This window comes from Crotalus tigris, unplaced genomic scaffold (assembly GCF_016545835.1).
Source record: "Crotalus tigris isolate CLP2741 ecotype Arizona unplaced genomic scaffold, ASM1654583v1 scf7180000018340.3345759, whole genome shotgun sequence".
Taxonomy (NCBI): Eukaryota; Metazoa; Chordata; class Lepidosauria; order Squamata; family Viperidae; genus Crotalus; species Crotalus tigris.
This window is the reverse complement of record NW_024096953.1, coordinates 2,402,931-2,419,849: the sequence shown is the minus strand read 5'-3', so window position 1 is coordinate 2,419,849 and position 16,919 is coordinate 2,402,931. Positions and strand designations below refer to the sequence as shown.

Sequence of the window (16,919 nt, the reverse complement as noted above, 5' to 3'; positions counted from 1 at the left end):
AATGCTCCAACACTGGAAGTTTTTAAGTTGGACAGACATTTATCTGAAATGGTATAGGACAGGGGTTCTCAACCTTGGCAACTTTAAGACTTGTGGACTTCAACTTCCAGAATTCCTCAGCCAGCAAAGCTGGCTGACGAATTCTGGGAGTTGAAGTCCACAAGGCTTAAAGTTGCCAAGGTTGAGAACCCCTGGTACAGGGTGTCCTGTCTGAGCAGTGGGTTGGACTAGAAGACCTCAAAGGTCCCTTCCAACTCTATCATTGTTATTGTTACTCTCCTTTAAAGTCCTCTTTACCTGTGCCTCTGCTTGCTCCCCAAGGGTTTGTGATATTCCCCAGAGTCTTTTATAAAGAATATAAGGCCACAGGACATAGCCTCTCCTGGCTAAATCATGAGTTAAGGGCCATATCTTAACCCTTGTTCTTCTAATGCAATGTTTTTCAAACATTAGTGCTGGCTGGGGAATTCTGGGAGTTGAAGTCCACACCTCTTCAAGTTGCCAAGTATGAAAAACACTGATCTCTGGTTGATTCTGGCTGTTGTTCTTTTCCTTCCTTAAATAGCATAGAGTCGGCAAGTCAAATTTTCCATGCTGTTAGCGTGTGAAACAGGAGAGGCCTTACAGGCTGTGTCTGTGGCTGGGTCACAAGCCCCAGAGGCCTTTGGAGCCTCTTAAAAAGTTGCTTGCTTTCATAAAATCTGATTATTAATCTTAGCGATAATCTGTACCAAGTACGCTAAATTAAATGGCTTTTCTTTCTTGCCGAAGCTTGAATTTTGAGTCAAGCTGGCGCTGAACAAAGCATGGACTTCACCCAGGCAGTTTGGCCATCCAGCCTTCCCTTGAAGGCTTGCAACTCTCGTGGTTCCTCCATATTACCTACCAGCAACGAAAGAAAAGTAATAGGGTCAGAAGGCCCCGTAAATGAAGTGATTCCCTGAGGCACTTGTGATCCTTTTTCCCACCCACATTCCCAGCACATAAAGAGGCTCCAGAGCAGCTTCGTCTGCCAAGGGCCTTGTACACGTATTTAAATTTTCTATGCTCAGTTTCCTTTTAACTTTTTCTCAGGATTTCCTAGATGGCAAATACGTAGTGTAATAATAAGGGGGGGGGGAGAGAGAACTTTGGAAATTCTTGAGAAAGGAAAATCCTGATATCTTCATTGGACTGGACTCCTGTTTAGTCATAATCCCTGGGATATCAGCCTGGTTCAAATTCTCCACTTTCGGATTTCTGCGAATGGGAAACGAGATGGTGCTGCTCTAAGCAGGACAGGAAATTGCCTTATTTCCAAGTGAAAGATCTGTTTATTCCAGCTATTGTTCTGTTTCAAACTGAGGTGGTTTCCAGTTCTTCTGAATTACCCCAATTAAAGTGACTTAAGGAGACTCTAGGTCAAGTGTGACCTACGGGCACGGGGCAATTATTTGGCAAAGAAAGGGGGAGATGACAGCTGCTGCTTTGAGGATAATGTTCCAAAGGTTTGTGCAGAAAGATTGGCGCATCGTTGAGAGTGGTGGTCACTAGTGAGAAATGGCAAAATAGATCCCCACGTCTCCCCTGCATAAGTCCTTGACTTATGACCAGAATTTCTGTTGGCAAAATCAAGGCGGTGGTTAGGCGAGCCATGCCCAGTTTTACAACCTTTTTGACATTGTTAGGTGGATCAGATGGCCGTTAAGCGAATCAGGTTTCTCTCATTGACTTTGTTTGTTGGAAGTATTAATACCACTCTACAATGCCTTGAAGGTAAGGCCACACTTGGAATACTGCATCCAGTTTTGGTCACCACGATGTAAAAAAGATGTTGAGATTCTAGAAAGAGTACAGAGAAGAGCAACAAAGATGATTAGGGGACTGGAGGCTAAAACATATAAGGAACGGTTGCTGGAATTGGGTATGTCTAGTTTAATGAAGAGAAGGAGAGGGGGGACATGATACCAGTCTTCCAATATCTCAGGAGCTACCCCAAAGAAGAGGGAGTCAAGCTATTCTCCAAAGCCCCTGAAGGCAGGACAAGAAGCAACGGATGGAAACTAATCAAGGAGAGAAACAACCTAGAAGTAAGGAGAAACTTCCTGACAGTGAGAACAATGAATCAGTGGAACAACCTGCCTCCAGAAGCAGTAAATGCTCTAACACTGGAAGTTTTTAAGAAGAGACTGGACAGCCATTTGTCCAAAATGGTATAGGGTTACCTGCCTGAGCAGGGGGTTGGACTAGATGACCTCCAAGGTCCCTTCCAACTTTACTACTATTATTATTATTATTGTCAGCTGGGAAGCTTGGCCATCCCCCAATCCCAGGACACTGCGACGGTCATGAATAATTCCGGGTCCCAGTGCCCAGATTTTCATCACACAATTGTAAGGATGCTGCAATGGTTGTAAGTCTGAGGACTGGGTGTAAGTCACTTTTTTCAGTGCCGCTTTAACGCCTAAAGGTCACTAAACAAATGGTTGTAACTACTTATATATCAGCAGTTACGAGAAGTGCATCCTGATAACCTGCTATTTCCAGGTTCTGTCTGTTTCTTACATTTTTATCAGGTCTTTCTTCTGATTATTAGGAACTGCCTCATTTGGGAGAATGACCTATCCTGGAAGACATTCAGTTCCTCCCCCCCCCCCTTAAAAAACAACAACAACAACACACACACAATATGCAGGGTGATTGAAGAGATGTTTTCTCTGCACACAAAGCTATCAAATCTTTTGTGGAGTTTGGTGGTTTATGGGCTATGTTTCTCCTCCGTGATCGGTGAGCTGTCACCCTGGGGAAAAGCTGCTGCTTAAATTATTATTATCCAGTCAGTCCTCCCAAATCTTCTTAGAGGGAGGCCCAGCTGGTGTTGTCAACAGCCTCTTGTGAACAGTAGCAACTAGCTGGCTTTGGTCAAAAATCCTGCACTGTTGTAATAACGCCGCAAGTTCACACCCAGCAACTGTATCCCCAGTGAAGGCTTCTTTAAAAATAAAAAAATAAAACAAACTAGGATGCTGATAAAATATTTTTTAATATTGCTAAGCCAAATATCAGTCTTGTTTTTCCTCAAACTTGTTCATTTCAATCTTTGCAATGCCACATTCCAGACTTGCTTGCAATTCCAGCTTTAATTCTACCTGTAATTTTTATGGAAGAAATAGGAGACCTCACAATTCAATGCATAAAGGTTTTTTTAAAAAAAACTCCTTCGAGTTGATTTTGTAGATTTTTTTATTAGTTTATAATATAAAATACAAAAATGCAGAAGAAAATAATAGGAACAGGAGGGGAGGAGAAAGGGAAGGGAAAAGTGTAAAAAGAGGGGGGGAAAGAAAGAAAAGGCATTGATTTCCCTTTGATGCAGTAGAATAAGATAATGACATCAAACCTCAAACCTTTTTACTTTTACATAAGAGTATAAACTAGCCATTTCTGTTTCATCGGTAAAACTCCAAATCAAAGTTTGATTTTTTTCCACCTCAAGCAAAAAGCCCAGAAGCGGTTTCCAAGTCGAAACAAAAGTAATTGTCGGTTTTTTTTTTCTTTAATCAAGCAGTCCGTTTCGCCATCTCTGCTAACTCCGTCCCCTTTTGTCTTTTGAGCTGATTCCGTGGACATCTCCCTGTCTTTTTCTTGGCAACAATAGGGAAGTAGCTTTCCGTTGGTTGTGTATGTACATTAGAGGTTAAGTAAATGTTTGCTGTGGTTTGGGGCAGGCGGGACTCCACACACTGGACTGAATGTTTCTGAGACAGAAACATATTGATTGAATATCTCTGTCCTTTCAACGGTCTTACAATTACTTTATCGGGTATATTTATCCCATCCCTGAATTCAAAAGCCTTCTCGACATACAACTGTTTTCAGCCTGCCTGTAGGAATTAAAATCAGACTGGCACTCTTTTAATCTGCTTTTCTTCTCAAAGAGAGCTCAGAGATGATTCAAAAGAAAAACTGTCTGAATGGTTGGTTGCTGCAGTAGCATCATATGTGTCGTTGCAATTGGGCCCCAAACAAACAAAGTCTTAGCAAGCTGTTAGAGGACTCTTGGAGGAGACAGACTCACAGCTTACACAGACCTCCCTGTCTTGGAAAGTCAGATTGCTAACAAAAACAGGTTTTGCAAGGAAGAAAACTCCGAATAGACCAAGTCATACTGCAAGAGAGGAATCATCATCATCATCATCATCATCATCTGTGAGTGCAGCAAAATCGCACAAACTGATCACAAAGCTAGACATGACCGAGTTGCTAAATTAATCCACTGTGCGTTGTGTAAAAACTACAACTTGCCTGTGTCTGAAAAGTTGTGGGAACATAGAGTGGAAAAAGTTGTTGAGAATGAGAGGGTGAAGATCTTGTGGGACTTTTGAATACAGACAGATCACCATTTGGAACACAACACGCCAGATATCGCAGTTATAGAGAACCAAAGTGTACAGCTGATTGATATAACTGTACCAGAAGATGCCAGAGTCAAAAAAAGAACTGGAAAAAAATTACAAAATATCGCGACCTGGCCATTGAAACTGCGCGATTACGGATGAAACGTGAAACAGTGATACCCATTGTCATTGGGGCACTGGGAACTATGTCCAAAAACTTTGCAAAATACAGCAAGAAACTGCAGCTTCCTGCAATAACTCCAGCAATGTTACAGCACCAGCCAATTTGAATGTTCAGTTAACTGAGATTCATGTCTAATGAATAAAAGATGATGATGATAATGATGATAATGATGATGATGATAATTCTTCAAACTTAGGAAAACATTAATGATCATCACCATTTTTTTAAAAAAAATTGGGGAAATGAATCCACACTATTTTAGCAATAGTTGTTGGTTGCCTTGTGCCCAAATTTTGATCCTGTGACTGTGGAGACACTGCAACAGTCATATGAGCCAAGGTGGCGCAGCAGTTAGAGTGCAGTACTGCAGGCCACTTTAGCTGACTGTGTTCAGCAGGTCAGCGGTTCAAATCTCACCGGCTCAAGGTTGACTCAGCCTTCCATCCTTCCGGGGTAGGTAAAATGAGGACCCAGATTGTTGGGGGCAATGTAAAATATAGATATACATTGCTTACTGGTGTACACCGCTTAGAGAGTGCTTGCACTTAAAGTCTCATAAATAAATAAATAAATATGTCTGAGGACCAGTCATAAGTCACATTTTCAGGTGCTATCATAATGTTGCCTAGGCATTAAATGGGGATTACCTGTCCAGTCCATAGTTAAATCCTCTCTCGTCCACCTCATTTCACCCCAGCACTTGAGGGGTTGGCGGGAGGGAGCCAGGTCCGAAATGTTTTTTGGAAGGCTAGCAGGATAGAGACTCATTGACCTTCAAGGAGAAGGCTGCTCCATGGAAGTTTTTAGGGGCCATCATACACACACACACACACACACACACACACACACACACACACACACGGCATGACTTTGGATCACCTATCTGATCCGGTCATTCACCAGGGGGGAATTCACCTGTGTAAGGCATGAAGCAAGGCTTATGGAGCAAGGTACATAAATTTGCTTTATAATACTGGTCCTCTTTTAAAGCTGGTTTTTTATTCTCTTAAAGGAAATAAGCATGGCCGGGATGGGAGACAGCAAGAAAAAAAAACTAATTCAGTGTTTCCCAACCTTGGCATCTCGAAGACCCGTGGACTTCAACTCCAAGAATTCCCCAGCCAGCAGAGCTGGGGAATTCTGGGAGTTGAAGTCCACCCGTCTTCAAGCTGCTAAGATTAAAAAACATTACACTGGTGAGTTAATCAACTTCCCCAAAAGGACCAAATTCAGCCCTTAAAGATCCTCTTACTGGGGAAGTCGGCTCAGCGCTGATTTCCTTACCCTTTGCACCTTGTACAAAAACTAACACAACACACAAGTCACTTTGCAAGGCATCACATAAATAACAAACATCAGAAGGAATACAAAATGGGGGAGCGCTCTATCATCCCTATCCCAACAGGACTGCCTGTTAGAGGTTTTTTTGGGGAGGGGTTGCCCCAAACTTGACCCTATTGACAAAGGAGAATTCTAGGCCAACTTTCTTTGGTGTATGGTAATTGCATAACCCGTTTGTCTGAAATCTGTAAGTAAAACCACTAATCAGATCTGACGGTGAGATTATTGCAAAGGCAAGCGGGGCTGGCATCCATGGTTACATCATCTCCTTTTGTTTATGCTGGGGAAAAAAAATCAGCCTCTTTGATCTCTTCCTGGGGAGTTGCAGTTTGGTGCAGTATGTATGTATGTATGTATGTATGTATGTATGTATGTATCTTTTTAAAAAAAAATACTTCAATTTCTCTTCTCTCCCTCCCCGTTCCTTCTTCTTCTTTTTTAAAAAAAGACTTTCAATTTCTCTTCCCCCCCCCCAGCCTAGCTAATTAAGTATGCTTGAAAAGAACAAAGTGCCTTTTCATTTTATAAGTGCGTTCTGCAAATCGTTCTCTCTCAAAATTGCTTTCGAAAGCAATTAGAAATAATCCACGGTGTTTTCTCAAGGGCCTTAGAAATGACCTTTCTTTCCTCCGCTGGCATGTTGTGAACACAAACCTGGATTTCCCCCCTGCCTTTTCTTTTTTCTCGGTGGAGCTGCTAGGCGGCTGTGATAACTGTCCACTTCTGAAGAAACTCACTCACTCACGCATATGCACACACCCACACAGAACCATAGAAGGTCATGACTTTTTCAACTTTGGAGATTGCATCCACCCAGTCTGTATAAACCAGTGTTTCTCAACCTTGAAATTTTAAGGCATGTGGACTTCAACTCCCAGAATTCCACAGCCAACATTGCTGGCTGTGGAATTCTGGGAGTTGAAGTCCACATGCCTTAAAATTGTCAAGGTTGAGAAACACTGGAATAAACCATCTTAAAGAGCAGGGGGTCTTCAAACCTGGCCCTTTTAGGACTTGCGGACTTCAACTCCCAGAATTCCTCAGCCAGTTATAGGAGTTGAAGTCCGTAAGTCATAAAAGGGCCAAGTTTGAAGACCCCTGTTAAAGAGGCAGCAGCCCCCCCCCATGGGTTTTAGTGAAACCACTTGGGCACTCCTGGCAAGTGAAGCTGGCTTCCCTCATTGAGTTTGCTTGTCAGAAGGTCACAAAAAGAGGATCCTGTGACCCTCTGGGACGCCGCGACCGTCATAAATATGACTCACTTGCCAAGCATCTAAATTTTGATCACGTGACCGTGGGGATGGTCATAAGTGTGAAAAACGGTCGTAAGTCACCTTTTTCAGTGCCGTTGTAACATTGAATGGTCACTAAATGAACTGTTGTAAATTGAGGACTAGCTGTATTGCTGAAACTGTGTGATGAACAGAGGTGCAGTGTGATTGTGCTCATGGTTTTACAACAGAGTCACCTGAAAGATACTGTTTTCCTATTGTTTCTGGCCCATTTGGGCTGGGGTCTTGTGTTCCAATTCTCTCCTAAGTAGATGACCTTATTTTGTTGGGAAAAATAAAGGGCAAATCTGAAAGAGGATAATTTTTTTTAAGTTGTTTACATTTAGAACTTTGCAAGGAAAAAAATTCAAGGGCAAATCCCAGGAAAAAAATTTACAAAAGGCCCTATTCTAATAAAAAGGCATTGAAAAATCAAACGGCATATGATGCAAATTTATTTTTTAAAGGGCAACTCCATTTTCACATGTTTTGCAAGAATGTGAAAGAGCAGGCATTAAGTGGTACCATTTGCAAATGGCCCAAAATAAAGGGCAAAAGTGAGTTTTTGAAAAATAAATAAATCTAAAGGATAGCTTTCTGAAATGAAAGATTGACCTTTCTAATAAAGGCCGTTTGGTCGCTGAGCATCTGGGCATCTTAATGGGATCTAGAAAACAGACCTTGTCTGGCGTCTCTCCTGGTCTCCTGGGGTTCCAGAAAGACCTTAAAACTTGGCTTTTGGGGGGGGGGAGCGCAGTTTAGAAAAATAATCTTGTAACCAAATGTGAAAAGAGACACCAAAGCTCTTCCTTAAGACTTCCGCTCTAGCGTCTTCCTGTTTGTGGTTTCACCAAGCACCCAGTTGCCCTGTTAGAATATGGAACAGACCCGGAGGAAGGTACAGCAGGGTAAGGCCAGGACACCCGGCTGGGTCCTTAGTCAGCTGCTGTGCCAAGGTTGCAAAACAAACAAAAAAAGAAAAAAGTCAAAAGAAAAGGCCTGGCTTCACTTGCAGCAGAAGCCCTCTTGGTTCGGTAGAGAGGCTAATGGCTGGGTTGAGCCTGGATTGACTGCTTCCTGGAAAAACCCCTACAGCATTAAGGAGGGCTGAAAGCATTGAGGTCTCTTTCTCCCCCTCCCTCCCCCCCTCTCCCTCCTCTCTGTCTCCCTCTTCCCCCCCCTCCCTCCCTTCCTCTCTCTCCTTTCCTCTCTCCCCCTCCCTCCTCTCTCTGTCCCTCCCCTTCTCCCTCTTCCCCTCCCTCCCTCCCTCCCTCTCCCTTTCTCTCTCTCCCCCCTCTCTCTCCTTTCCTCTCTCCCCCTCCCTCCTCTCTCTGTCCCTCCCCTTCTCCCTCTCCCCCTCCCTCCCTCCCTCTCCCTTTCTCTCTCTCCCCCTCTCTCTCCTTTCTCTGTCCCTCCCTCTTCTCCCTCTCCCCCTCCCTCTCTCCTTCCCTCCCTCCCTCTCCCTTCCTCTCTCCCCCCCTCCTCTCTGTTTCTCCCTCTTCCCCTCCCTCTCTCTCCCTCCTGCTCTCCCTTTCTCTCTCTCCTTTCCTCTCTCTCCTTTCCTCTCTCTCCTTTCCTCTCTCCCCCTCCCTCCTCTCTCTGTCCCTCCCCCTTCTCCCTCTCCCCCTCCCTCCCTCTCTCCTTCCCTCCCTCTCTCCCTTCCTCTCTCTCCCCCCCTCCTCTCTGTTTCTCCCTCTTCTCCTCCCTCTCTCTCCCTCCCTCCTGCCCTCCCTCCCTCTCCCTTTCTCTCTCTGCCACCCCACCTTACATGTTCCCATGCACACATAGGAAGTTCCAGGTGGCCTCCAAGCAATCCTTTTAGAGTCCTTGGAGCTGGGACAGAACGTCCTGGGAGGAAAGGCTGAGAGGTTCCCTCTTCCAGGGAAGAACTGCCCGCTCTCTTTGTCTTGTTTTCATCAGGCCCAGCAGGCAGTTGCGCATACAAATGCAGGCCCTTGTTCACCTAGCTGTGGAGTCTCACAGCAACAGCATCCTCTCCTGCTGTCCCCGACTTCCAAATTTGGGAGGGAGGAGAGACCCACTGGGGACCAGGGAGAAGCACCTCCTGAGCTCCCCTTCTCTGCAATTTCACCTTTCGCATTTCATCTTTCCACAGATTACCTGGCCAATCGTGGACGTTTGAGCGAGACGGATGCCAGGCGCAAATTCTGGCAGATCCTCTCGGCTGTGGAATACTGTCACAGCCGGAAGATCGTGCACCGGGACCTCAAAGCGGAGAACCTCCTGCTTGATAACAACATGAATATTAAGATAGCAGGTATTCCACATGTTAATAGCTTCTTCATGGGGCGGGGGGGGGGCAATTTCCTGGATGATCCTAAAGCAAAATGAACGATAGAAGAACTCGGCTGAAGGTCCCACTTGCACTCATGAGGGTTAGATAAAATTGGCCCTAAGGTCGTGCTAAAAATGGCTCCTGCTTGACCTTTTCTTCTCTTCTTGGCAAAATTAGAGTCATTTCAAATGTTGTCAAGTTAACTCCTGTTTGCAGCACCATGGCAACCCACTATCCCTGCCAGATGTGCAGGTTACAATCAAATTAATTAATTTTGGGGTTAGAAGAAGCAGCAACTCAAAATGGAAACTCTCTGGTTATTTTAGCACGCTTGATTCCATTTTAATTACAAATTTAAATACAGCAGATGTTTGTTGCAGTGGGATAATTTTCCTTTACCTCTGTATAATGCAAAGGAGTCTCGGATTGCCTGATTAGGATTTTTAAAAAAAAAAAAATGAGAGGAATTCAAAGTGGGAGATGTTTGAGCTTCTGAGAATTCTGCAAAGCTGTCAAGTTCTTGGAAGAAAAGATTTCTGGCAACTTCTGCAGAGAACGTTTGGTTGCAAGAAGGAGGAACTCCGAACGGCTGGCACTGAGTTCCGTAGAGATTGACAGCAATAGAGAAGCAGGAACGGATGCATCAGAGAGAGAGAAATGGTGATCATGAAATCCCATGAAATACAGGTGGCAAAGGGGAAGAGTATTACTCTACAACCTACCCACTTTTGTGCTGCAAGGAACTCTTAAGACTGCTGGACTTTGTGAAAATCAGTGTTAGCCAGAGGGCGGTTGGGCCATTTCAAGGACTGGAGGAGTGAGACGGGCCTCATTTGAAAGGTCCACCATGAGCAGTGATCTCGAGATGTCGCCTTGATGTCAGAGCAGGGTGATCAGTGATTAGAGGAGAATATTTGTGGCTCAGTTGAACTGTGGGTTGCTTGGCACTCTCTGAGCTTGATTGTTTTCTTGTAGATGTTTCATTGCCAGAAACCTCCAGAAGTTGTGGGTGCTCCATCCCGGGAGGTTTTCGAGAAGAGATCGGACAGCCACTTGTCTGAAATGGTTCTAGGGCAGGGGTAGGGAGCCTTGGCTCTTTTATGACTTGTGGACTTCAATGCCCAGAATTCCTGAGTCAGCATGGCTGCTTCAGGAATTATGGGTATTGAAGTCCGCAAGTCATAAAAGAGCCAAGGCTCCCTACTCCTGGTCTAGGGTCTCCTGCTTGAGCAGGAGGTTGAAGTAACAGACCTCCAAGGTCCCTTTCAACTCTGTCATTCTGTTAACTAGGTACCATTATCCATGCTAGAAGGGAGCAGGATTTCCAGAATGAAGGAGGAGGACTGTGGGGTCCTTGGGGCTCTCCGAGCTTGGCTGGTGTCTTGCAGACATTTCATTACCCAGCTACGTAACATCATCAGTGCTAGCAGTGCTCACCTAGTTGGCTAACGAAACGTCTGCAAGAAAGCAGCCAAGCTCAGAGAGCACCCAGCAGCCCACGGATTAGAAATCCGATCCTGCCCTGGGTCACCTTTATTCCTCTCCAGTGCTTTTCACTCAATCAGCACCTCTCTTCGTAAGCTGCCCCTGATTCACGCTCCCAGCTTACAAAAGATCCACGTTTCCTCTCTTGCTGAAGCTGAACAAGTGGGCGCTTGCTCCCCAACAGATCCATGTTCTCAAGTGACTCTCCTTTGGACCACGCAGGATTCCAACGGCTGCATTTTTCCTTTCCAAGCAGCCCAGTTGCGACCTAAACAGAAATGCCAACCTTTCATATTGGGTCTCAAAAATTAAAAGCAGTTAACTCTGAAGGCTGGAGTGGGAAAGGAGAAGGGTATGAACGTTGCGATGGGAAACTGGATGGTCAAAGGCTGGTCATTGCTCCAGGCAGCCCTAACCCTCACCTTCAGCCTTGCCAAATGCAGGACTCGTTTTTTTAAAGAGCTGAGGTGGCGCAGCAGTTAGAGTGCAGTACTGCAGGCCACTTTAGCTGACTGTGTTCAGCAGGTCAGCGGTTCAAATCTCACCGGCTCAAGGTTGACTCAGCCTTCCATCCTTCCGGGGTAGGTCAAATGAGGACCCAGATTGTTGGGGGCAATGTAAATATATATATACATTGCTTACTGGTGTACACCGCTTAGAGAGTGCTTGCACTTAAAGCGGTATATAAGTCTCATAAATAAATAAATAATTGCAGCTTTCAAGACCAACCTCTTTGGGGAGGGCAGTGCCCCTTTCTCTCCCCCTGCAGGAGAAAATTCCAACTGTCCAGCACAGCGAGCTTAGAGAGCAGAACCACTTTTAGGAATAGGTAGCTTGAAGAAGGGCTTCTGTGCCTAAGATATTGACCTGGAGAAGCTGATTGCTGAAGATTGTGTCTTCCCATGAACTTGAGATACTGGGTCCCTAATACGCATTCCCTGTTCTACAGGCCAGTGATTTTATCTTAACAGAAATGAGCATAATCTGGTTGGGGAAATTTCCAAGCAATGGCTCTTGAAGAAGACCTCGATTCATGCCAAAAGATTAGAGGGAGGTGATTTGGTGGGGAGACATGAGATAACAGCCAGGAAAGAATCTTAGCGTTTGCTCAGAATTGGGGTAGGGGGTGGGGGGAGGGGACCCATGGTTAAGGTTTGCTAAAATGACTTAAAAGCAGCTGGCTTTCGTAACAGAGGACATATATTATTGTAATTTAATTTTGCATCTGGGGTAGGTTGAATGGAGAGTCAACCATGATATGGAAAACAATCTTGGTTCCCAGTTGGGTTTGGATAAAATATTGTCACCTCTAGGCTCGCAAAGGACCATCTTATACTGTTAAAAGGATCGATATTTTTGCAACTCTTGGCAAGTACTTAATTCAGCTCCAAAATACAATCTGAAATAAAATAAGGAATGGCAGCTACATCCTTGACAGTTTTTTTTTTTTTTAAGCTAGCCAGGGAAACCATGCTCATGGCTCCAGACAAGATACAGCTGAGACTTGGATTTTAGTGACATCTTGTTTGGCATAAATTGAAGAAGAAGAAGAGAAGGACTGCAAATTGTACTTCTGTTTTTGGATTTATCACAGCTTGTTTTAACTTCCTGATCAGGACTTCAGGCTATCATTTCTGAAGCTGATTTCTTTTTGCTGATCCTAGCAGATATTGAAGATAATTTAGGACGACAATATAGGTGAAGTGTATGCTCTAGGTGGAGATTAAAATCAAGGCACCCTGCAGCTGTTCCTTGTAACCTTAAAACACGGTTTAGTCTTAGATACGAACAAAGGGAGGGAAAATCTACTTCCTTGTATCAAGAACAGCAAAATCCACTGGGCATTTTGGCTGCCTAATAAGACAAATTCTTCCTTGCTTTTTCCACCCAGCGTTAATGCAAAGTGAAGTCTTGATGATGCCTGCAAGATGTCTTGTAAGGGCTGTATAATTATCGTCCTGGCATCTGATGATAAATGTCACATGGCATGGCACTGTTGGGCTAAGCCCAAGCAAGCAGCTCTGTGAAAACCCACAGAAAAAGTGTGGCTCAGGGTCGAACTGTGGAGTCCTTGGGGCTCTCCGAGCTTACTTGTTTTTTGTTTTTGTTTGTTTTTTTGCAGACGTTTTATGACCCAACTAGGGAACACCTTCAGAGCTAGAAGGGAGGGAGATGTATATACAAAGGCCTTTTAGTGCTGATACTGTCACCATGACAGGTAACGAAACATCTGAGAGGGCACCAAGGACCCCCACAGCTCTGTGAAATTTACCCATCAGGTTCTCCTAATGCACCAGGGAGCAGAGGCATGTTCACACACACACGCACGCACACACACTCCCACACGGTAAAGACACGTGGCGAGAGAGGCGATTGGCTGCCAAAAGCACCATTAGAGAATTTATTTGTGCCTCTCTGTGCTTTGTGCAACGGAAATCAGGACAACCTCTTTCGAAAGAGTCTCAGAATTTACAAGCTGGGCACTGTGCAAAGCTACCCAGGTTCTGGCATTGCAAACAACGGCCTGTGACTCTTTTTGACAGCAGTGTGCGAAAGAACAAACTGCTGAGACAAATGAAACGCACGCTCCCTTGTCTCCTGGAGGCTTTTCAACCAAGCACTCTGCTGTGCTAGTTCAAATTGACACCGCCCTGCCCCAGGCTCCCTTGTTTCCCCGGAGGCTGGCTGGGCAGGTGACGTTAACCTGTGAAAGGAGACAAACGAGCCCTTCTGGTTCCTTCCTTTCAAAGTTGGCTTCTTCTCCGCTTAGAACAGGGGTTCTCAACCTTGGCAACTTTAAGACTTGTGGACTTCAACTCCCAGAATAACTCAGCCAGCTTTGCTGGCTGAGGAATTCTGGGAATTGAAGTCCACAAGTCTTAAAGTTGCCAAGGTTGAGAACCCCTGGCTTAGAAGTTCTGTCCTTTTGAGCCACCAGTTATATTTATTTATTTATTTATTTATTTATGAGACTTATATACCGCTTTAAGTGCAAGCACTCTCTAAGCGGTGTACACCAGTAAGCAATGTGTGTGTGTGTGTGTGTGTGTGTGTGTGTGTGTGTATTTTACATTGCCCCCAACAATCTGGGGTCCTCATTTTACCTACCCCGGAAGGATGGAAGGCTGATGAGTCAACCTTGAGCCGGTGAGATTTGAACCGCTGACCTGCTGAACACAGTCAGCTAAAGTGGCCTGCAGTACTGCACTCTAACTGCTGCGCCACCTCGGCTCTTTCTGCTACTGCTCGGGCGCTTCAGAAGGTGGAGACGTAGACCGTTTTCTTGGGGCTGGATCGGCAACAACATATATTTTGGGGCCAGAAATGGTCCATTCAGCCAGCTGGTTACAGCTTCCATGTTGGCACTTGCAAATGCAGAGGGGTTGAACCAGGCAGGGAACACTATGAAACAGAGGGAGAAGCCTGATGCCGGGTGACTTCCTCAGATGTCCCACGCAGTTTCTTAGCAACAGTGGGAAAGTGGCTTTCCCTTCCCAGATGTTTGTTTCAACTTCCCGATCTAGGCCACCACGGGTAGCCTCTTTTCGAAATGCCAGCCTGTCCTCTGCTTAGCTTTTTGAATCGCATCGCAAGGTGGGAAAACGCAGTGAATGGGGAATCGGATCAGGTCTGCTAAAACCTCGTTTTGGATCCTCAGCAGGCATCAGCAAAGTCTCCAGTGGTTAGATGGAGATTCTCAATCCTCCAAGTCATGCTTGTCCCAAAGATGTGTTTTTCCCAAAAAGGCAACTGGAAATTTTTTGGTGTTTTTTGTTTTGGAATCATTTCACTTCTCATCCAAGAAGAACTGAAGAAGCTTCTTGGATGAGAAGCAAAACGTTTTCAAAGATAAGACCAAGAAAGTCCAGTTGCCTTTTGGGGAAAAAAACAATGACTTGGGTCTCCAATGGTCATTCAGGTTGAGAGGGATTTCCATAGGGCTTAAACAAAAATGCTTAAGTGACATGGCAGATTTTAAGGCATGTTGAATTTGGCTCTTGGGGTTAGTCTGGTGTCTTCTACATGTGTTAGACCCTGTTTCCTATAGCTTCAGCCATCCTGGCCAAGGGTCAAGAACCTGGGCAGATTACTTCAGTTCTTCAGGAGGTCATCTAGTTATCTACCATTGATATATCCATGAGCATCTACGCATGCGCGGATTCTCCGGAGAATTTTTATTATTTTATTTATTAAAATTAGATGCCACCCATCTTGCCTAGAGGTGACTTTAGGTCAGTGGTTCTCAACTTGTGGGTCGGGACCCCATTTGGGGTCGAACGACCATTTCACGGGGGTCGCCAAACAACGCAGTCCGCCATTTTTTTCCCCTTTTCCTTAGCTGTGCTACTCCCTTTTATTCTATTGGCTTTTGAAAGCCAATAAAATAGACTCTCTTGAATAGAGTCTAATTCTATTGGCTTTCAAAAGCCAATAGGAATTGTCCAGGCTGTCTCTCTGCCCTGCTGAGCCCGCCAAACGTCCCATTCTGCAAACGGTGCTGCACCAGTTGAGTAGTCCTCGACTTACGACCAGTTGAGTAGTCCTCGACTTACGACCGGTTGGGGATCACGGCATTAAAAAGGTTGAGAACCACTGCTTTAGGTGGCTTGAGATCAATAAAAACAGCAAAATAAAACATTAGAACAATAAATATTAGCGGTAAAAAAGATGAAAGAACAGAGCAAGATGCACCCAGGCGGGGTCTTATTCTTAGTCCATTAACCCCCTCCAGGTCATTATTCATACAATTCAGTTCACACATAGTATTCGTTCTTGTACCCAAGAGCCAACAATTGCACTTGAATCGGTTTTTAGGAGAGCGGGTTATGAAATGGAACCTTCTCTCTTAAAAAATAATAAGAGACCCAAAGCGCATTCCAGCAAGCAGATACTGGCGGTCTTCCACCGTTGCCGAATATATCTTAGAATTTGGATTTGCAACAGGAAGAGAGACGTCTCCTGCTGATCTGTTGAGGCTTAACATTTGACAGCCAGGAGGGAGGAGATTGATGTAATTTTTCCTTTAGTTTAGCATCTGGGAAGGTACTGTGTGCAGGGAAAGACGAGGTTTCTGGCAGCTGGTTACAGGCTCCGGGGTCCTTGTTACTCTGATCTTAGAACCTAATTGTGGGATTTCCAGGTTTTTTCTGAAGGAAACATGGCAGATAAAGAGGTAACTTTCCCGTAGGTTAATGCTGGCTGGGTTATCCTGAGAGTTGAAGTCCATCCATCTTAAAATGGCTAGAGTTGGGAAACACTATTGTAGATGGTTAGGCTTCAAGAAACCCGGGACATGCCAAAGCTTAGAAAGAAAAGACTCTTCACAAAATTATCTGGAGCCTAGGAGTTGGGCTGGATCCACAAAAGGTTCTTCTGAACCAGCTTTGTGTTTCTTCAAGCAGTTAAGTCAGGGCCCATGAGAAATCCCTCAGTAGGACATCAATCCAGTGTCATCTTCTGCTTGTGTTTCTTGACATCTTCCAGGTAGAACAGTATCTATTGCTGTTTTTTGTTTTTTGTTTTCTTCCTCTGCAGATTTTGGGTTTGGAAACTTCTACAAAAGTGGTGAGCCTCTGACCACGTGGTGTGGAAGTCCACCTTACGCAGCTCCCGAGGTCTTTGAAGGCCAGCAGTACGAGGGGCCACAGCTGGACATTTGGGTATTGGCATAATGTTAAACAAAGCGCTTTCTTTTTTTAAAAAAAAAAAATCCTGATCCTTTTCTCAGTAGGTTTTTGTTTTTCTGACTTGCTAAAAATACCTCCTTCTTGTCATGAGAGAGCGTTGAGTCCAAAAGTGTTTCCCGTTGAAACCTGTAAGATAGGAAACAGCTCAGCTAATGCAGAAAGTTGACTCTGATTCGCCTTCTTTGCCCTCTCTCCATCCAGCATCTGGACCAAGCTGTGTTGGTGTTTCAACACAGCTTGGTCCAGATTAGTTCTTCCCCCTTGGGGTTTCCAACCAGA

The 16,919-nt window shown here is 44.8% G+C and overlaps 1 protein-coding gene across 2 annotated transcripts in view; it reads left to right on the top strand.

Annotated features, from left to right (window-relative positions):
• SIK2 (salt inducible kinase 2) overlaps nucleotides 1-16,919 on the top strand; it is a 51,881-nt gene that overhangs the window by 21,826 nt on the left and 13,136 nt on the right. For both annotated transcript variants that reach the window (XM_039350583.1, XM_039350582.1), the window contains exons 4-5: nucleotides 9,289-9,450; nucleotides 16,489-16,613. In XM_039350583.1, the coding sequence (XP_039206517.1) occupies nucleotides 9,289-9,450; nucleotides 16,489-16,613 (287 nt within the window). The remainder of the gene's footprint in view (nucleotides 1-9,288; nucleotides 9,451-16,488; nucleotides 16,614-16,919) is intronic.